The sequence below is a fragment of the Desmodus rotundus genome, chromosome 9, assembly GCF_022682495.2.
Source record: "Desmodus rotundus isolate HL8 chromosome 9, HLdesRot8A.1, whole genome shotgun sequence".
NCBI lineage: Eukaryota > Metazoa > Chordata > Mammalia > Chiroptera > Phyllostomidae > Desmodus > Desmodus rotundus.
In genome coordinates this window covers 110,775,747-110,794,845 of record NC_071395.1, presented here as the reverse complement: position 1 = coordinate 110,794,845, position 19,099 = coordinate 110,775,747, and the positions used below count along the sequence as shown (strand labels likewise).

The following is a 19,099-nucleotide window of genomic DNA, read 5'->3' as shown; positions in this document are numbered from 1 at the left end:
GGCCCCAGAGCACCCAGCCGGAAGGAGCGTTTCGCGGGCTTTCCAACTGCCAGCAAACGCCTCTCCTCCCTCCCAGGAGCAGTGACTCCGCGCTTTTCCCGGCTCTGCGCAGGCGCGCCAGAAAGAGGCGGGGCACGCAGCAGGGACGTTGCGGGACCAGCCAATCTGAGGATTCATTTCTGAGTGGCGCGGGCGCCATTTTGTGAGGAGGACTATAAATAAGCGCTGGGGTTGGCCACTTGCCCAGTTGCTTCTGTGTTGCGGAAGTAGGCCGCTCTATTCGTTTGTTGGACTTTAAGAAACGTTTCCACGAGGAAGCCAACTGCCGGAGGGGAGGCGCGGCGTCGAGCCGAGCTAGTCTGGAGAAACCGCCGCCGCCTCGGCCGAACGCGCAGGCCCGACCAGGGCGTTAGTTTTTAGGCGCGCAGTCTCAGGGCCCGGCCGACTCTCCCGAGCCATGAGTTACGGCCGTCCGCCTCCCGATGTGGAGGGCATGACCTCTCTCAAGGTGGACAACCTGACCTACCGCACCTCGCCCGACACTCTGAGGCGCGTCTTCGAGAAGTATGGGCGCGTCGGGGACGTGTATATCCCGCGGGATCGCTACACCAAGGAGTCCCGCGGCTTTGCCTTCGTCCGCTTCCACGACAAGCGCGACGCCGAGGACGCCATGGATGCCATGGACGGGGCCGTGCTAGATGGCCGCGAGCTGCGGGTGCAGATGGCACGCTACGGCCGTCCCCCCGACTCGCACCACAGCCGCCGGGGACCGCCACCCCGCAGGTACGGGGGTGGCGGCTACGGACGCCGGAGCCGCAGGTAAATGGGGAGGGGCCCTGAACTGACTCACAAAGGTTCTCGGAGACACGTGGTGATGGGCCGAGTCCGCGGGCGCTCGCCGCGGTCCTGCGACCCACCCGACCACCCCGCGGTGCCCCCGCTGCGGCGGCGGGTGGGCCGCTCCCGGCCTGAGCGACCCCGGCGTGCGGCCAGGGAAATGGCGCCTGGCGGCGAGATAATGGCGGGCGGGCGGGGCGCGGCCGATCGCGGAGCCCTGACGCCTGCTGTTTCCGCCCGCAGCCCGAGGCGGCGTCGCCGCAGCCGGTCCCGGAGTCGGAGTCGGTCCAGGTCCCGGAGCCGATCTCGCTACAGCCGCTCCAAGTCCCGGTCTCGCACTCGCTCGAGATCGCGGTCAACCTCCAAATCCAGGTCGGCGCGAAGATCCAAGTCCAAGTCCTCCTCGGTTTCCAGATCTCGCTCGCGGTCCAGGTCCAGGTCCAGGTCCAGGAGTCCTCCGCCCGTGTCCAAGAGGGAGTCCAAGTCCAGGTCGCGCTCCAAGAGTCCCCCCAAGTCTCCGGAGGAGGAAGGAGCTGTGTCCTCTTAAGCGAACGGTAATGTCCGCGGGGATCCGAGGCACATGACCCGAATTGAGAAGTGGGGTTTGGAGTAGCTTTGCTGGTCCGTGTTAATGGAAACAAGACTCCTCGTGTTGGGAGTGCTGCTCCGAGCTAACTCGGCTTTGGGAGTGATGCTGAAGAGAGGGGTCTGCAGAAAGGATGTGTTTAAAGCTTAGATGTTAATGGCTGTTTCATAAACTGTTTGAGACCTATTAATGAAAATGACTATTTCTTACTGTTTTTATCCAACGTCTGCATTTTCCCCTTTAAAGCTGCGGTCTCCTGTTTGATAAAAGAATATTGGCCAGTATTGCAGATTTTAACTGATTTGGCTGATCCTCCAGGGACCAGTTTCTGTGGGCGTGTATTGGAGCAGGTTTGTCTTTAAATGTTAAAGATGCACTATCCTCTTAGAGAAAACTGTCAGTTCAACTCTTGTTGTCCTGGCCGGGTACACTATTCTAACGGATGTGGCAAACGAATCGCAAAAAGCAGCAATGAACTTTGGAACCCAAAAAAGTTTACAGGTATTGCACCGGGTGGGGAAAGGATAGTGTGTCTTTAACTCAAATTGTTTGGTCCTATTTTTTAAAAGGAAGGGCCCTAAGTAGCTCAGATGTTAAAGCATTGTTCTCAATTGCCAAAAGTTTTGTTTGAACACTAAATTTATCTTGAAATATAGACTGGTTTTTCTGATTTCAAGTTGTTTTGTTTGGATATTTGGATACAGCCCTCTCCCCCCCTTTTCTTTCTTTCTCCCCCCCCCCTTTTCCCCCCTTAATATTTTTCACCTTGGTTATTTGGCCAAGAAAGCACAAACTTGTAAATGCTGATGGTAGCCTTTGAAAATTTCCTAGTTTGGGCCTTTAAAATACTGTGAGTGGCCGGGTGGAACCTTTCCGTAACCGCTTGTTTCCCCGGAGCCTTACTTAGTACGTACCTGCCCGAGGTTGAGGCCTGTGCGGCCCGGCGGTGGGGGGCAAACTGAACTCGCTTCTTTTCAAACCTAGATGTGGCGACAAGCAACGTGACAGACACCTCGGGGAGAAGGACCACATGCTCAGTCCATCACAGAGTCCTTGGAACAAGCAACTGGCTATTGAAAAGGTTATTTTGTAACATTTTGTCTAACTTTTTACTTGTTTCAAGCTTTGCCTCAGGTGGCAAGCTTCATTTTATGTGCCATTTTGTTGCTGTTATTCAAATTTCTTGTAATTTAGTGAGGTGAACGAACTTCAGATTTCATTATTGGCTTGGATATTTGAGGTAAAATTTCTTTTTTGTTTATATAGTGCTGACTTTTTTTGTTTGGAATTAAACAGATTGGTAACCAAATTTGTGGCCTCCTGACTTTTAAGGAAACATGCAGCCATTACGCACAGCCTAAGCTGTCAAGAGATTGACTCAGCATTGCCTTCATTCCTTAGAATTTAAAACCTACAAGCGTTGGTGTAAATTTGTTTGTGTATGTTATTTACCTACAGATCTAAATGGTAATCTGAACCCAAATTTGTATAAAGACTTCAGGTGAAAAGATTTGATTTTTTTTTTTTTTTTTGGAAAGGATTGTTTACCAAACACAATTCTAATCTCTTCTCTTGTGTATTTTTGTGCACTAGGCGCAGTTGTGTAGCAGTTGAGTAATGCTGGTTAGCTGTTAAGGTGGCGTGTTGCAGTGCAGAGTGCTTGGCTGTTTCCTGTTTTCTCCCGGTTGCTCCTGTGTAAAGATGCCTTGTCGTGCAGAAACAAATGGCTGTCCAGTTTATTAAAATGCCTGACAACTGCACTTCCAGTCCCCCGGGCCTTGCATATAAATTACGGAGCATACAGTGAGCACATGTAGCTGGTGATAAATACACCTTTTTTTCCCACCCCACTCCACCAAATGGTAAAAACGATCATCTTCATGTATGAACTTAAAATACAAAAAAATGTTAAGGAAGCAAATGGTTTGTAACTTTGTAAGTACTTAAAACATGGTGTATCTTTTTTGCTCATAAATATTCTGTACTATAACCATTGTTTCTATAGTTTAATTAAAACATTTTCTTGGTGTTAGCTTTTCTCAGAATATGTCTGTCTTTTTTCCTCCCTTTGTTCAAAAGACCTGTGCAATTTTCTGTGATTGTTACTATCTTACGAGAATAAAATGTTTAGCTGATTTTTTTAAAGTGTAAATGCCAGTTCAGAACCCACCATCCCTAAAACTGATGCCCTGAGGTAGCACTTTGAGTTCTGGTTACTCCTTTCTCATCACCTAAATTATGCCCTGTTTTAATAACTAAGGAACGATTTGAGTCCTTTTCTCAACAGGTGTTTTAATTTGTTTGTTTCATGGCTACACAGCCTGTGAATGTTGTCAGGGTGACCCACCACAGTCTACGGCCAACAGTTTGGACCATCTTCAGGTCTGCTACTGTCCAAGGGGTTGAAGTGGTCTGGGTCCCCTTTGGCAAGCCAGGTTGCTAACTGGTGTTGACACTGTCCCAAAACAGCTTGTGGGTGTAATTCAGAGACTGTCCTTGGCAAAGGAGATGACCAGCATTTCAATGGTATGTCTTCCTGGGAGGGCAGATTCTGCTATATCTTCTTTGTCTGCATCAAAAGACGCCAGAGGAATGTGGACACATTTCATATCCCACTTGTAGAGCAAAGCTTCAAGTGACCAGTCAGCACTGAGAAAAATAAATTGTTTTTTAAAGTTACGATTTTCCTGTTTTGCTTCAGCGGTGTTTTCCATTTTATCCTTTGGCATTGCATTAGTAAGGCTCAGTTCAACTGAATAAAAATTGAGTGAACTGACTAAGGGCTTACCTTCTCACCTGGTAAGTAGACCACAGTTGGACCTTAGGGTTCTTCTGCATCAAGAAGTAAACTGTAGTTAAAATGTCTTCGAAATCTGGGAAGAAAGGGCTTATTAATAGATTTCTACTTACATTGCAACTCTGGTAAAATTCACCATTGAGCAAAAAAGGTTTACCTTCTGGTTCAAAGAACACATCAGATGCAAGAATAATATCTTGTGCTGGCAGAGCCAGGAGGTCCTTCGATAGGTGGCCCCACGTTAGTCCTACAACATGCACCTGGGGCAGGTTGTTCATTTGGCAGCTTTGCCGACAGACTTCCAGACAGCGAGGCAGCTCTGAACTGTCCGACAGCACTACTTCCGCGCCACATTTGGCAGCAATGATTCCCGGAAGGCTAACTCCAGCTCCAATCTAGAAAGGTTAGACGTTGACATTGCAAAGTTGGCCTAGGAATGCAAAGAATTTGGGTCTCGGAGCAGATAGCTCCCCATTTTAAAAACAATGCCTTAAACCAGGATGCTTGGGCTCTGCATTTAAGGCAAGAGTTGTGACTTGTTAATAGGGTCAAAGGGCAGCCCAAGTCCCATAGGGAGAAAGGCCCTGTATTCCATAACTGATCGTGCTCATACTCCATGTGTATCTGGCCATTTCATTGCTGACAAGCCCAGAAAAGTAGTTTGGGACACTTGGCTCTGTCATTTTCATAGGACACTGGGTCTCTAGAAGCTCCCTGAGTTGACTTGACATGCACAGCCACTTGGTACTATTTTTTTAGGATCTTTTATTTTCAGAAGGGAAGGGATGGAGAAAGAGGGAGACAAATATCTATGTCTGGTAACCTGGCCTAACACCCAGGCATGTGCTCTGTCCCAGAATCAAACGGGAGCTTTTGGTCCAAAGAACACTGTCCAACCCACTGAGCCACACCAGTTGGGGCGGTACTGATTTTAACCGGTTTTGTTAAGTGAATAAAAGCCTGACAGGTCTACAACACAGCTTCCTATAGATGGATTTTCCAACTGGGCCGTGAAAGCCCTCAAATACAAGGAACAATACCAAGGACTGCCTTTGTATTAACATTGAAACAAGCTTCTCATTCTCCAGTTTGAGAATAGGCACAGATTCTCAATCTTTCTGAACACCTAACAATTGCCAGTTGTTTGGGGACAGAAGTACGCCAAATGCCTTCTCTACCCTTCATTTGTAGGTTTAGCAAAAATCAGGTGTTTTTCTGGTTTGTGTTTAACCTTTAGATTTAAGCAAAGTGCCACCTTTGCAAACTTGACCAAAGGTTACTTCTCCAAGCCTCCAGCAGTCTCGAGTCACATAGAGTGATGGAAAAAGCCTGATACACATTTTAACTCGGATCTCAAGGTCTCCGCAAATGGGAAAGCTGTTTTGTGAGGAAGACCGCAGTGCTGGAGCCCAGTGACCGTTTTGGCATCCTGTGGGAAGATGGCCTTGATTGCTTTCCTGCCAGATTAGCCAATGGGCTTCACTTAGAATTAAGACTCAACCACTGTAAATGGCCAGACAGTAAAAGTCTTAGTCTTGGGCCATTTTTTTTTAAACACTTTACAAATGTAAAATTCATTCTCCACTCACATGCCTTACAAAGCTAGCCAAGTTACTCCTGATTTTAAAAAGTGTGGGGGTTGGGGACTGAGTGGTGGGGGGCAAAGTGGGGGAAAGGGAGGAAATGGTGGACATCTGTAATAGCGTGAACAAAAGATTTTTAAATAAAATAGTGGGGCAAACGAAGGACCAGTTGTTCGTATGGAAAATAATACAATAAACTCGCTCACAATTGTAAACCTGCCTTTGCCCCACCCGGTATTTAACAAAAGCAAATAGCATGTAGACTTAAATCCGAGTATTTTTTGAAAACTTGAGGGCGTGTTTACCTCTAAGATAGCCTTGCCCGGTAGAGATCTTCTGTGAAACCACAAGTACTGGGCCAGGACCACAGCACAGGGCCAAACGTACATGCCATACTGGAGATGCAGGACCTGCAAAGAATTTTTGTGTATCGTCAATAACTCGGTATGCTGGAATCTGAATGCTCGTTTACACAATGGCCTGAGTGCCTGGCACTGGCACCCATTAGAAAATGACAGTTCCCTGCTCCCCAATTCACACTACGGGAGGGTGTAAAACTGCAATACGCTGTGGTAATAAGCACTCTTCACTCATTTCTTTATTCAATAAGCACTGATGTAGAGACTCAGTGGCTTAATAGCTATTCTAGGCTGAGGATGTAACTCTCATGGAGCCTATGTATCCTACTAGGGAGAGATAGGCAACAAGTAAGCAAACAGGTATTTTTGGTTTGTGAGAATGCTATCAACACAATAAAACGGTGATGTCAGAGTATTGGGGGGGTGGCCCGGGGTGCAGGGTACAGTAGCCACAGGGTGGCTGCCCTAGATAGGGAGAAAGGATGATTCAAAGGCCCCAAAGCAGGAACTGACGTCTCTTGCGGGCCAACAGAAAGCCCAGCCTAGGGGTTGGAGGCAGGGCTTCGTAGTGTACGCAGAGGTCACAGGGAAGGCAGGGACCAGACCTATGGGGGCTTATAGGCCACAGGAAGTTTAGCTTTTTATTACTTTTTAATAGTTTACTTTTTTATTGTATTTTTAGCTTTTACTTTAAATGCAAGAAGACACTGGAGGGTCTTAAGCACAAGTATAACTTGGTATGCAAATGGAAACAATATGGTCCTAGGAATACCTCCTAGAAGAGGGTTGAGTGGACCTGAGTCCTGCAGGGGTTAAGAAGGCAGGCAAATTCACAACGCCTGTGAAAAAGAATGGAGCTGCGAGAGCGGAGAGTTGTGAGGGCGCGGCATTTAGCCAGGCAAGACAACACAGCTCACAAACTCTGTAATGAGCCTGCTGGAGCTCAAGCTCCGGGTCTGCAATTTACTAGTTGTGTGACCTCACTCAAGTTACTTAAGTCTGTGCCTTAGTTTCCTCATTTGCAAAATACTATCTCATAAGATGGTTAGGAAAACTCAATGCAAACTACTTAATACAGTACCAAGCACATACACAGCAATTATTAAACCACAAGTCTTTGTTTTCTCAAAGGGTGTCCCTAGTGGGGTGGTAGGAAGGGGGCTGAAGTTATAAAATATCAAAGATGAAGGAACCAAGGTCTGAACTTAACCCAATCAACAAGACTATTAGTGCCTAAAATATGTGAGGTACTGTTCTAACGGTAGGCGGTGCAGCAAGAATAAGAGACAAAAACGCCTGCCTGGTAGCTTCTACCCAGCAGAGCAGTGAAGGGTTTCTGACCAGTGAGCTGTGCAGATGGAAGATGGATTCTCCCAGGGAGGATCTTCACTCCCCAAATTTGGGAAGAAATCCAAACGGGTATTTCAACGTGAAGGCGTCAGAAACTATCAGAAATGGGTCCCACTTTGAGAACCGGACGCATATAAAGTACAATTATGAGTTCTGGGGCAACTGTGAGCTGAAAGGAAGACGTGAGTACCACCCCAAAAACTTTACTTGGGCAGAGAGAATTAGAACCCCCGGTCCCAGGTAAAAATTAATTCAGAAGCCCTTCAACAAGATCAAAGGCAATATTAGGTATCAAGAATTCCACTTTTCTGGCAGGAATGTTCGGTGTGGAGAGGCTCCCTTCCTGGCAAGGTCCCCAGATTCCTTACTGAAATACATGTAACACTCCAAAGGCTTCATAGCAAGGCTTTCGCTCGGTCCATCCTAAGGTAGGAAGCCGCGGACCACCACCACCACCCACCCCACCGCAGACAGGCTGGAACTGCTCCTGAGGTAGGTAGGGTGTGCAGGACTGGAGAACCTTCCTGGTGGGTGCAGCTGCACGCACCTGCGGGACGCTGACCTCCAGCACCGCCCCCTCCGCTCCCGGCTCTTCCGAGAACCGAAAGCGCTGGGCGAGGACCACGTGCCCTCGGAGACCACGGCCGCCCAGAGGAGAGTCGGTGGCCCCCGGGACAGCCGGCAGCAGCTCACGGCGCCGAGCCGCCAGGCTGCCCGCGCGGGGCCCCTGGGCCCACGGAGGCCGCTTCCCCGGCACCGCGTGGCCCTGCGCGGGGCCCGTCGGGTCACTAAAGCCCTTCGGCCAGAGTGGGGGAAAGCACCCCTCGGGCGACGGAGTGACAGCACGGGGAGAACAGACCCGAAGCCAGATAAATGAGACACAGAGAACAGGTAGCCCTCGCGGCGCACCAGCGGAAGTTGGCTGCGGAGACAGTGAGCGCTGCCGGAGGTGACGCAACCGGAAGCAGGCGTCAGAGACACGGATGCAGTGAGACGGCGCCTGGGCAGGCCGGACCTTCCCAACATGGCAGAGACGCGGCGCATGTGAAGGCGGGCCCTGGAGGCGCCGAGGCCAATGGCCGACCGGGAGAGGCCGGGGGGCGGGGAAGACGGGAGCCGCAAGCCCAACCCGAAGCCCGGGAGGTGGTTGGGGAGTGAATATTCTGGAAGGCGGCTTTAAAGGCGTAGGGCGTTTAAGCGGCCGCCGCCTGGGCCGGGAAGGGGTGCGTTGGTGGCCGGAAGCGAGCTGCACCGAAGTCGTCGCGGAACCAGCTGGTGACCCCCGCAGGATGAACCACAAGAGCAAGAAGCGGATCCGTGAGGCCAAGCGGAGTGCGCGCCCGGAGCTGAAGGACTCGCTGGACTGGACCCGGCACAACTACTACGAGAGCTTCTCGCTGACCCCGGCGGCCGTGGTGGTGAGCGCGCGGGGACCGTGGGCCGGGCACGTGCGTCCCCAAGCGGTCGCGCACCTCCGCCGGGGCACAGTCCACCGGCCCCGGTCGCGGCACCCCGGGGTTCCGATAGGCTCACCCGCACCCGGCAGAGGTCGGGGTCCTCGGGGCCATGATTCCAGGGAGTGTCTCCTTTTTCCCCTGCCTGTGCAACTGTACTCTAACGCGTTTGGCGCCCCTAAAGACAACTCTTGTCGCCCCTTGATCTCTTTGGATGGCGAGGCCCTCGGGGTCCTGGCTGTCAAAGGCCACAAAAGTGGGAGATGATGCGAAGCCACCCGTAGTGCGGTGGCTCAGGCTACAACGTGCTCGAACTCACGCACGTCCTTCTCCTGCCCCCCATCCAAATCCATAGAAGCCGGAGCAAAAATCTTGCCCATTAGATATGTCATTGTTAATTGGTCCTGGGGACACCCTTATTTGCTTGATTTTTTTTTTTTTTTAACTGCATAGATCTTTTCTGATTCCCTCAGGATAACGTGGAGAGGGCAGACGCGCTGCAGCTGTCGGTGGAAGAATTTGTGGAGCGATACGAAAGACCTTACAAGCCCGTGGTTCTGCTCAGCGCCCAAGAGGGCTGGTCTGCGCAGGAGAAATGGACTCTGGAACGCCTAAAAAGGAAGTACCGGAACCAGAAGTTCAAGTGTGGGGAGGATAACGACGGCTACTCGGTGAAGATGAAGATGAAATACTACATCGAGTACATGGAGAGCACTCGAGATGACAGCCCCCTTTACATTTTTGACAGCAGCTACGGTGAACATCCCAAAAGAAGGAAACTTTTGGAAGACTACAAGGTGCCCAAGTTCTTCACTGACGATCTTTTCCAGTATGCAGGGGAGAAGCGCAGGCCCCCTTACAGGTGAGGCGCGGTCGCAGTGTCCTCTGCAGCAGCTCCTGTCCGCCCGCTCAGTCAGCTGCCCTTGTTGAGTCCAGCACTGGCACACCAGTGGTTTTTCTCTCTCTCCGTTAGGGATCAGTCCACGCACAATTCACTCGGCGTTCATGTGTCCCGAAATTCGTGTAGTCTTTGAAACAAAGATAACAGTGCAGTATGTAAAGTTGCAGTGTATGTGTGTGTAGTTTAATTTCTCTTCACATCTTGGATCTGTCCGTCCTTTAGGTGGTTTGTGATGGGGCCACCACGCTCTGGAACCGGAATTCACATTGACCCCCTGGGAACCAGTGCCTGGAATGCCTTAGTTCAGGGCCACAAGCGCTGGTGCCTTTTCCCCACCAGCACGCCCAGGGAGCTCATCAAGGTGACCCGCGAAGAGGGAGGGAACCAGCAAGATGAAGCTATTACCTGGTTCAACGTCATTTATCCCCGGACACAGCTTCCCACCTGGCCACCTGAATTCAAACCCCTGGAAATCTTGCAAAAACCGGGAGAGACTGTCTTTGTACCAGGTACAGAAGAGCTGAAACAGGGTCTTTCCTTGAATTTAGTGATTTGTCGTTTTGGAGCAGAACTACCTATAGAGCAAGTCAAAGAAATCCCTGTGGATGCGGACTGAATGAACTGGCCTGCGCCCACCTCTGACAGTGATAGGTCACTGTGCTGGCAAGTTTTGAGGGGGCCGCCGTGGCCTTTCTTAACACCTAAATACATAGTGACGATTGGTAACTTTCTGCAAATGAAGTTCTTACTCATTTTTATCCTTAGTGTTTACCTAGTGTCTTCTGTAATGTCTGTAAGTTGGGGTTTTGATACAATGTGGCATTGGGTGGGTTGGGTCAGGAAGTAGTGACTTGGAGCCTAGTGGCAGGGAATCAGCCCCACACTCAGTGCCTCTGAGAGGTCACGTGTGGCAAACGTGTCCTCTCCACGTTTTGGTTTCAGTCAGGCCTTCCCCTGCGAGAGGCCGAAGAACTCACTAATTTGGACGAGGAGAGGACACACTTATTCTGCCCCCATAGCAAGAGAACAGCCGTAGACAATCCCAAAACGAGCAGGCACAGCCCTACTCCAGTGAAACCCGACACGGACAGGTCCCTTGTGCCTCCGGGATCAGGAGCGAGGCCATTCAGCAGCCTGTCCCCGAGGCACTCCCTCGCAGCTTCTGAAGATCCCGTTAGATGTTGCATGAAGTTGATATCACAGTGACTGTGTCCAGAACCCGACCCCACTGAACTATTCGCTTGTTGGATTTCAGGAGGCTGGTGGCACGTTGTCCTCAATCTTGATACCACCATTGCCATCACCCAGAATTTTGCCAGCAGCACCAACTTCCCTGTTGTATGGCACAAGACGGTAAGAGGGAGGCCAAAGTTATCCAGGAAATGGTATAGGTGAGAGACCTTTTCTTCTTGTCTTTGCTTTGTTCCGACGCCCACCGCAGAGATGAAATGGAAAGAGCCCACCGCTGCGATAACGTGCTGAGCTTAGGCAGGCCTGACCGAAGCTGGGGCTGCCGGAGCTCTCGGGTGCAGGAGAGTGAGCCCAAGGTCAGGGCTAGCTCTCAGGATGCTTGCCAGCCTCGGGTGACAGGCGAAGGCTCTGCATGCTGATCAAAGACAGTCGCTCAAAACATGGTTATAATTGGGATTGTTTCTTGGATTTTTGGGGGTGTGTGTGTTTGTTTTTGACCCTCCCCGCTACCAGAGCTAGCGCTAGCAAAGGAAGTCATTTTGTTTGGGTTTTGTTTTGGGTGTTTCTTTTTCTTACCCAGAAGTGTTATTCCCATTTGAGCTTACTACCTTCAGTTCTTGCGAGTGAGGTCACTGCCCTGGAGACTTAGCTCCTTTGTTTATCCACAGAACAGATACAGCACGGGCAGCGGCAGTGCACGCCACCCCCAGCCACCCCGTGCCTCTGTGTCCCAACCCTGACCTGGAGGGACCAGCTCGCGGGGTAAGAGAGGGATGCCGGCTGGTTCAGCGCTCAGCCCCTGCTGAGAGGGCAGCAGGGGTGGCGGCTCGTTCTCCCCAGACTCTCAGGCATGTGAGGCCAGCTCTCCCTCTTGTAGGCTGCCGCGTGCTCCGACGGCCTTACCTGCGGCAGGGTCTTGTCCTTGGTCTCAGCGGACACCGCGTAGTTCCTAGGGGAGGGCTGCGGCCTCCGATGGTCCAGTTCCATTTCATCCCTGATGAGGGGACCCTCTCTGTACTTGACACTTCTTATTTCTTACAGACCTAGTTGCTTCCTCCCACAAACAGAGCCTCACCGAGCCCGACTGCAGCCGTTAAGTGCTGTCCTGTGGATAGGAAGGTTAAAAAAAAATCAGCTAGGAGAAGTTCAGGGAAAAAATGAGGACGACAGACTGTCTCCCAAGGGGAAAAAACTGAGACTAACTCAAGGCAACGTTGCCTCACGGCAGGCACACCCCAGCCCGCGCGCAGTGGCGGGAAGTCACGTGGAGCCAGTTCTCTTTGGGAAAAGCCTGACTGAGCAGCACGTTAGGGCTTTCGTTCCCAGCCTGCGGATCTGCGTGTCCTGGCCGCTCTGCAGCCCTCTTTCCCTACGGGCACCTGGCAGTCCTGGGCGCCTCTGAGAGGGACGGTCTCCGGCTGAGTCTGGAGTGTGTGTGGGCGCCGCTGCCCATCCCAGCACTGAGAACAAGGTTTCTTGTGCCTCAGGATCTTGAAGCAGGAGCGCCCCGAGCTGGCGGTCCTGGCGGACTCCGTTGACCTGCAGGAATCCACGGGAATCGCCTCGGACAGCTCCAGCGACTCGTCCAGCTCCTCCAGCTCCAGCTCGTCTGACTCCGACTCAGAGGTGAGGCCCGCCCCCTCGCCAGGCCTCCGGGGCCCGTCCCCGTAGAAGCCAGCTGCGACTCTCCCTCCTCCCATCCAGAAGCGAGAAAGACGTGAACTCCAACTGCCATCTTTCCTGCTGCGGAGTGAATTTTGTCCCCTTTATAGCTGTGTGTGTCTGTGAATCATCACAGTATCCTCAAGAGGTTAAAGGACTAGTTGAGGATTTCAGTAAGTAAGTGGCCCGGGACCACACAGCCAGCAAACAGCAGTGTCGAAACCCAAACTTCGAGCATTCTGAGCACAAAATCCAGGTCAAAAATTTTCCCTGTGGGGGTAAATTGTGAGCCTAGAAACCCAGCAAATTCAGTGACTTCGTAAAGCTCCCATAATACCGGGTGAGCAGGTCCTGTGCCCTGTGTAGAAGGAATTTCTGTTCCCTAAGTACTTCTCCACTGATTCAGTCTTTCTATGGGGTGGGCGGGGCATGTGCTGTGAGTGGTAAGTGCGGTGCTCGCCTTCCTGCCCCAGGCAGCGCAGGCCATGTGAGGCCCCCTGGCGCAGTCTCCGAGCACCCGCACACGTCCTCAAAGCAACTAGGCTGGTGTCAGATGGCCCTGCCACTAGCGAGCACGGGGTGTTGGCCACCTGCCGGAAGACTTGCGTTCGTTAGGAACCAGGAGTGTCCAAGGCGGTGGCTGCCCAGGCTGGGTTGCGAGGTGGTCACAGGCAGCTGCTCTGCTTGGGGGGAAGTGGACGATGTGCGGGCTGTCTCCTGAGGTTCCATCTGGGTTGAGTTTCTGTGTTTCCCCCATGTCCAGTGCGAGTCGGGGTCTGAAGGTGACGGCACGACGCACCGCAGGAAGAAGAGGAGGACTTGCAGCATGGTGGGCAATGGGGACACTGCATCCCAGGATGACTGCGCGAGCAAAGAGCGCAGCTCCTCCAGGTGACCGAGCATGACTCTCATCGCTGTCGGAGGATGTGCCGCGGCCAGGGGCAAGGCCCAGGGAGGGCGGCTGTCGGCCCCTGCAGACGCGGGGAGGGCTGGCGAGAGCCAGCGAGTGAGGCCGCTCCTGGAGTGAGGCCGCTCACTTAGCGTTTGCTGCGGCAGCCTTTCTGTCCGCTCCCGGTGCAGATCCCCGTGGCTCGTTCTGTGCGCAAAGGCAAGGATCTATGTGGACAGTGCCAAGGAAACCCTTTACATTATTTAATAAAAATGAAATGCATTTTACATCTTTGAGTTTTCTTTTCTTTGAGAACACCAGAACCTTCCTGTACTGCTCTTCCTGTCGTGGCCTTGGGGGAGGGGAGTGACTGCAGAGCTCTGTGCCCTCGATGGGGATATCACAACAGCAGTAATGGGGAAGGGGTGGGCCCTCCCCCTCCCCAGGGCCCTCCCCCTCCCCAGCATCCACAGGCTTGAGGGGTGGGCCCTCCCCAGCATCCACAGGCTTGAGGGGTGGGCCCTCCCCAGCATCCACAGGCTTGAGGTGTGGCTCCTTTCTTCCCATTTTGTCGTAGCTGCTTTGACGGTCGGGCTAAGCTGGACAGAGGCAGAAAACTCAAGACTTTTTGAATAAAATCTGAATCGTGTCTCCAATGTTTAAAAACCAGAATCGATTTAAAGAAGTTAAAACGCACAGTGAAATCAGTGAGGGCGAGGCCACAGGCATCTGCCCTGGTACTGGGCACGTCGTGGGCGCACAGAGGAGGCTGGTGACTCTGGCACCCAGGGTCTCTGGGCCACGGGGCCCTGCCTTCCACGTTCCAGCCTAGGGGCCGAGGCTCCGGGAAGACGGCGAGATGCTGGAGTTCATGGGAGTCCACATGCCTGGAGCCCCTAACCGCTTGTCAGGCAATGTTCCTGATCACCGCCTTGCGTCTGTGAGCAGCTGAGTGTTCTCCACTGTCGTGTTTTCCTCGTTCCCGCTGGTCTGGCCGGAACTCCAGGGGACAATGCAGGTGTCTTAACTCAAGTGAACTGACGGGATGAGAGCGTGTGCCTCCGCCTGAGATGTCCTGTTCACGGCCATACTTGGGTGTCCGTCACTGTAGACTTGTGTCTGCCCGTGAGGTGTGACTCTGTCATTTGTAGGAAAAACTTCCAGAGAAAGCCCTGCCATCGCTTCAGCGTGGGGGCCCAGGGGGCCTGCGGCAGCATCGTCATCCCACTTTGCACGCAGCTGTGCTGCCCACGTGCTGATCGCGGGCAGGTGGACTTGCCCTAGCCGGGTTAGGGACACTGGTGGAGGCCATGCTCACCCCCCAGCACGCAGAGACTCCCTGAGCCGGCTCTCGTGTCGGTTGTTGGTGTCCACCCAGCTCAGCTTCCACGCCAGCTCCCCGCTTCTCCTTTGTCTTGGAATTGGGATCATCCTTCTTTGGCCCAAGGCTCTGACTTTGGTCAAATGCTGCCTTTACTGTGCGACCAGCTCAGTGGAACACCGAAGGCTGCATGACGCTGGGTGAGAGGTTTCTGTGCGTCTCCTTTAAGACCACGCTGGCTGACCACAAGGCTGGCGGGTTGTGAATTTGCACTGTCCCCAGAGCCAGCTGCGTGGACGCAGACACACTGACGAGCCAGCGGGTGGACTTGGATTTGTGGGCGGGACCAATTACGCATGAGAAGCACTGTGAGTGTGCGGCGTCCCCATTCGCCCAGCAACGCCCCTGAGGCTGTAAGACATTTCACAGTTGGTGCCCCTGTCGGTCGGACCTGCACGGCATCCAGTGGGTGGCTTGCGTCACATCAGGAACAAATTCAGAGATGCTGCTCCTGCTCGTGGGGAGCTGTTGAGGCTTCTAGCCAGTTCTGCTACCAAAACCTGGGGGTCGACCCACAGGCTGTATCTCTCGCCCTCCTTAATCATCTGCTTGCCTTGATCTGTCCCTCACCCAAATAAAAACGGGGGGGTTGTCAAGGACATGCCCGGGGGAAAGCACCTTGTGGGCTGGGATGCAGGTAAGGCACTGTCAGCGTGGTGCCCCAGAGGAGGGAGGACTGGCATCGTGTGCCAGCACCTCCCAAACTCCTTCCTAAAAATAGGTACAGTCAGGCGAATCCAGGCTTCTTTGCTAAATGTGAGGTTTTTAACAGATCGGTTAGCATTCCTGACACTGGGCTGTTCATGTGACTTTTCTGTAGGAGTTTTGTCCCTGTTGTGCCCTAGCCCAGTTTTATGTGTCCTAAAATGCCAACCTGAACATGTGGGCGGTTGGATGGAATGCTGCTACTGTCTGTCGTGGGCACCTGTCCCTCTACCTGCCCTGGTGCTCCTCCCCTCCCCCACCAGGGAGCAGAGCCTCTGGTGCCAGGGTGGCCTGGCCTGTGTTTGGGTGAGAGTGAGGTCAAACCCTGAAGCCATCGTCTCTTCGTATTAATATCTGAGTGGTGTTCCTCCTCCTCTTCAAAGAACGTTTCTTGCCATCCTGAAAATGCTTTTATCTTTCCCCCAGTATTGCTGTCAGGCAATGCCACTCACTTTCTTCTCAAACTCGTACCAAGGGCTCCTCTCTGCATTAGTTTCAGAGAAAAACACCAAAACCAAAGGCTGTTTGCCACCAGGGGGCGTAGTGCGCAGTAGCAGTGGCTAGGATGGTGCAGTGGCAATCCGCACTTGGCCGGCCCCTCCCCCAGCCTGGGTGGCAGGTACTCCGTAATCCACAGAGCTGAGGCTGCCACTCTGCTTTCAGAGCCTGAGTGATGGGCTCTGGCCTGCCTGGGTTTTTGCTTTTAGAGTCTGACACAGACCCTATTTTTCAAAACTCAAACTGAGACAGATGGTCTGCCCAGTGATGTTTCCTGACTTGGCCATTTACTTACAATAAAAAGCCTCACCCTGCCCTGGCTGGTGTGGCTCAGTGGAGTGAGTGCCAGCCTGCAAACCAAAGGGTCAGTCAGGGCACATGCCAGGGATGTGAGCCAGGTCCCCACCGAGGAGCGTGCAAGAGGCAACCACACATTGAAGTTTCTCTCCCTCTCTTTCTTCCTCCCTTTCCCCCTCTAAATATAAATAAATAAAATCTTTAAAAAAAGATTAGCCACCCATTTTCTTTCCCCGGATGCCAGAAGTGACCCCTGTTTGATAAAGGACACCCAGAAGCAAGGGGTCAGGGGTAAGGTGGGGAGACGGTGACAAAGACGTGGAGTGGGGGCTGGGCAATCAGGACCAGGGAGGTTGGGGAACAAGGGGTTCCGTTAACCCGCTACCCACCTGGCTTAAGCTGCTCCTTTGAGTGGAGTCAACAATAGTAAAGTGAAGGGTGCGATGTCACACCATTTTTAGGGATGATTCTCCAGCTAATTATAAAACCAGCAAGCCGGGTCCTGAGAGGAAGGACCCAGGACCACACGGCTGATGGGGAGGGGCAGTGGGGCATGGCAAGAGTGGGGGCCTGGACACCTGGGGCACCAAGGGGCCCTGGTCTTTGGGAATGGGAGAGGCGCCCGTGGCTTTTCCATCGGCTGGAAGCCTCCAGGGCTGCACACAGCGGCCTCCAGGTCTTCAGGAGCACTGTGATGTCTAAGGTGACACCTTTGAGGAGACAGCCACCCAAAACAGGAACATTGCTCACACTTCATTCACGTTCGCACATGCCCATTTATTACACATCAAGCATTCAACATGTTTGCCTGCCAGGCACTGTCCTAGGAGCTGGAGGCGCAGCCGTGCGGAGCCCCTCAGGCAGCGAGCCCGCTGTTCGCCGGGCGGCTGGTCAGGGCGGCAGGGCCTTGCGCAGAAGCCCTTGGTAAACGCACGTGTGCGAGGTCTTCGTGAAAGGACCTGAGTGTCTTCATAGCTGTATTCCTGACAGTGGTGGTGTCTTTGCACACTCACTAGAGGTACTTAAGGACCAGCAACAAGGTGCTGGTGGAAGAGCTTTCCAAACCTATTTGAGGTTCAGCGTGGGCGTGATTTAGGACGGCGGGCGAGAGTGTGGGCTGGAACAGGAGTTTTGCATCAGTGTTGTAAGAAGGGCTGTCCAGGGGCAGGCGAATAAGCAAGCCGTGTAGGTTCCTGGACTTGTCTGCAGCCTTCCCCGAATAAACTGCTTGTCACCCGCGTTTTCAGTGTCCTCAGGCATTGGCCCTCAACCTGGTCTCATTGTTAGCTCAAAACCTGGGAACAGCTGCCCGCTTGCCAACTCGCAGGTGCCTGGGCACCGCAGAAGAACTGGGACTGCCTGCTGGGTGCGGGGCCTCCTGCCCTCGTCCACGCTGCCTCTCGCGGCGGGGCTCACCGCAGAATGCCTGCGGGCCCGCCACTGGCTGGGCGCTTTCACCTTCACTCTAACGGGCGAGACTTGTTCATCACTGCAAGTAAAGCGGCTGGACTTGGAGTTGGGTTTTGGGCATTGTCTTATCCTTGTTTCTTTTCATGGTAACCGAGTTCTTGCCTCCACATTAGGGCCTCCTACATACGTATTTTCATACAGTAGGGACAGGGGGCAAAAATAGGGCCTAAGCACTGTGGCTGAAAGTCCCCCAGGGGTCAAAAGCCAGTGGCCAAGAGATGAGCCCCATTCCACATGTTACTGTTGTGGGCCATTTCCATCAACCAGCACCGAGATTTTATTTTATTTTATTTTGCCTGTTCCCCTTCATATTTCTGTGATGTGGCAGGACTGGGCTCTCCTCCTGTTGCGGAGCCCTGTTCGGCTTGACGGGAGGGAGGAAGCCCAAGGGCACCCTTGCATCTTCCGTTTGAGAGGAAGCCCTCCATCCGGCATCTTAGCTGACGTCAGATGTCAGCTCGGCACGGCAGGTTTTCCCAAAGGGCACTAAATGCACCCTCAGCAAAAACCAGACCTTGTTTTTTTCAACAGGAGGCCTTATGTTTCCCACGGTACCGGACAAACCTGGCCAGCCCCGAGTTTGTTTAAAATAACTACAGTGGGGGCTGGGAATGGTAAAGAAATAATGTTTGGGGTAACAACATGTTTATCTCAAATATATACTCTTCAGCTGCAGATCCTGGGAGGATCTGGAGAAAGAAAAACAGTAGACTCCCTTTACCTCATGCCACCCTCCCAGACATCCAGAACTCCACACAGAAGGTTTGAAACGGGGAACAGGGTTGACCCCGAGGAACTGGAGCTGAATTCCAAAACCTGCCCCGGGGGAGTGGGGGCAGCTACGTTACAAAGAGGCTGCAGGGGCGGAGCGGGAAATGGCCTCTGTGAAAGTGTATGAGGGAAGCCCCACAGAATAAAAGCGGCTGTCCACGCGGCTGTAAAGTGGCTAAAAGTAAGCGGGGTGGATGTGTGGTTTTCATTGTCCTACAGGAAGTACAGAGCCAGTTTACAGAAGCCTTCCTGGCTGTACTTGGCCCAAACTAGCACTTACATTTCCAAAATGCTCTAAGATGACCTCCACAGGGCTAAAATGACTCCCAAAGGTGACGATAAGGGCACCTGAGTAATGAGTTCTGTCC

At 52.8% G+C, this 19,099-nt stretch overlaps 3 protein-coding genes across 16 annotated transcripts; 2 read left to right on the top strand and 1 right to left on the bottom strand.

The window, feature by feature from the left end:
• Positions 1–226: 226 nt before the first annotated feature.
• SRSF2 (serine and arginine rich splicing factor 2) lies at positions 227–3,468 on the top strand. Of its 7 annotated transcripts, XR_006654545.3 has the most exons (5): positions 229–819; positions 1,081–1,391; positions 1,670–1,773; positions 2,408–2,504; positions 3,017–3,468. XR_006654545.3 is itself a non-coding variant. In XM_045190154.3 (3 exons), the coding sequence occupies exons 1-2, from the start codon at positions 458–460 to the stop codon at positions 1,382–1,384; spliced, it is 630 nt and encodes a 209-aa protein (XP_045046089.1). In that variant the 5' UTR covers positions 227–457; the 3' UTR covers positions 1,385–1,391; positions 2,408–3,468. The 7 variants fall into 7 exon arrangements, 3 of the variants coding, with proteins under 3 accessions (XP_045046089.1, XP_071075523.1, XP_024409499.1); XR_002974178.4 differs by having other exon boundaries at positions 2,408–3,468; XR_002974179.4 differs by having other exon boundaries at positions 1,670–2,504.
• Positions 3,469–3,702: 234 nt separating this feature from the next.
• Positions 3,703–8,461, bottom strand: METTL23 (methyltransferase 23, arginine). 3 transcript variants are annotated; one of them, XM_024553733.4, is made up of 5 exons: positions 8,060–8,461; positions 6,109–6,213; positions 4,378–4,615; positions 4,212–4,296; positions 3,703–4,072 (listed from the first exon to the last, which is right to left on the bottom strand). In XM_024553733.4, exons 2-5 carry the CDS (start codon positions 6,190–6,192, stop codon positions 3,907–3,909), a joined length of 573 nt encoding a protein of 190 aa, XP_024409501.1. In that variant the 5' UTR covers positions 6,193–6,213; positions 8,060–8,461; the 3' UTR covers positions 3,703–3,906. The 3 variants fall into 3 exon arrangements, with proteins under 3 accessions (XP_024409501.1, XP_053786472.1, XP_024409502.1); XM_053930497.2 differs by having other exon boundaries at positions 8,422–8,443; XM_024553734.4 differs by lacking the exon at positions 8,060–8,461 and having other exon boundaries at positions 6,126–6,213.
• Positions 8,462–8,656: 195 nt separating this feature from the next.
• JMJD6 (jumonji domain containing 6, arginine demethylase and lysine hydroxylase) lies at positions 8,657–13,896 on the top strand. Of its 6 annotated transcripts, none has more exons than XR_011650424.1 (7): positions 8,657–8,930; positions 9,440–9,828; positions 10,090–10,376; positions 11,123–11,258; positions 11,732–11,820; positions 12,546–12,684; positions 13,484–13,896. XR_011650424.1 is itself a non-coding variant. In XM_045190152.2 (7 exons), exons 1-7 carry the CDS (start codon positions 8,802–8,804, stop codon positions 13,613–13,615), a joined length of 1,263 nt encoding a protein of 420 aa, XP_045046087.1. In that variant the 5' UTR covers positions 8,657–8,801; the 3' UTR covers positions 13,616–13,896. The 6 variants fall into 6 exon arrangements, 4 of the variants coding, with proteins under 4 accessions (XP_045046087.1, XP_024409494.1, XP_045046088.1 ...); XR_006654543.2 differs by having other exon boundaries at positions 11,727–11,820; positions 13,484–13,622; XM_045190152.2 differs by having other exon boundaries at positions 11,123–11,220.
• The last annotated feature ends 5,203 nt before the right edge of the window (positions 13,897–19,099 follow it).

Bases quoted from the DNA above. Each gene is read 5' to 3' on its own strand.
- METTL23 (XM_024553733.4), bottom strand. From the start codon at position 6,192: ATGTACGTTTGGCCCTGTGCTGTGGTCCTGGCCCAGTACTTGTGGTTT. The intron at 4,297-4,377 runs GTAAACCTTTTT...CTTTCTTCCCAG, and splicing joins TGTGTTCTTTGAACCAGAAG to ATTTCGAAGACATTTTAACT. The intron at 4,073-4,211 runs GTAAGCCCTTAG...TATTTTTCTCAG, and splicing joins TCTACTTACCAGGTGAGAAG to TGCTGACTGGTCACTTGAAG.
- JMJD6 (XM_024553725.3), top strand. From the start codon at position 8,802: ATGAACCACAAGAGCAAGAAGCGGATCCGTGAGGCCAAGCGGAGTGCG. The intron at 8,931-9,439 runs GTGAGCGCGCGG...TGATTCCCTCAG, and splicing joins TGACCCCGGCGGCCGTGGTG to GATAACGTGGAGAGGGCAGA. The intron at 9,829-10,089 runs GTGAGGCGCGGT...TCCGTCCTTTAG, and splicing joins AAGCGCAGGCCCCCTTACAG to GTGGTTTGTGATGGGGCCAC.
- SRSF2 (XM_071219422.1), top strand. From the start codon at position 458: ATGAGTTACGGCCGTCCGCCTCCCGATGTGGAGGGCATGACCTCTCTC. The intron at 820-1,080 runs GTAAATGGGGAG...TTCCGCCCGCAG, and splicing joins TACGGACGCCGGAGCCGCAG to CCCGAGGCGGCGTCGCCGCA.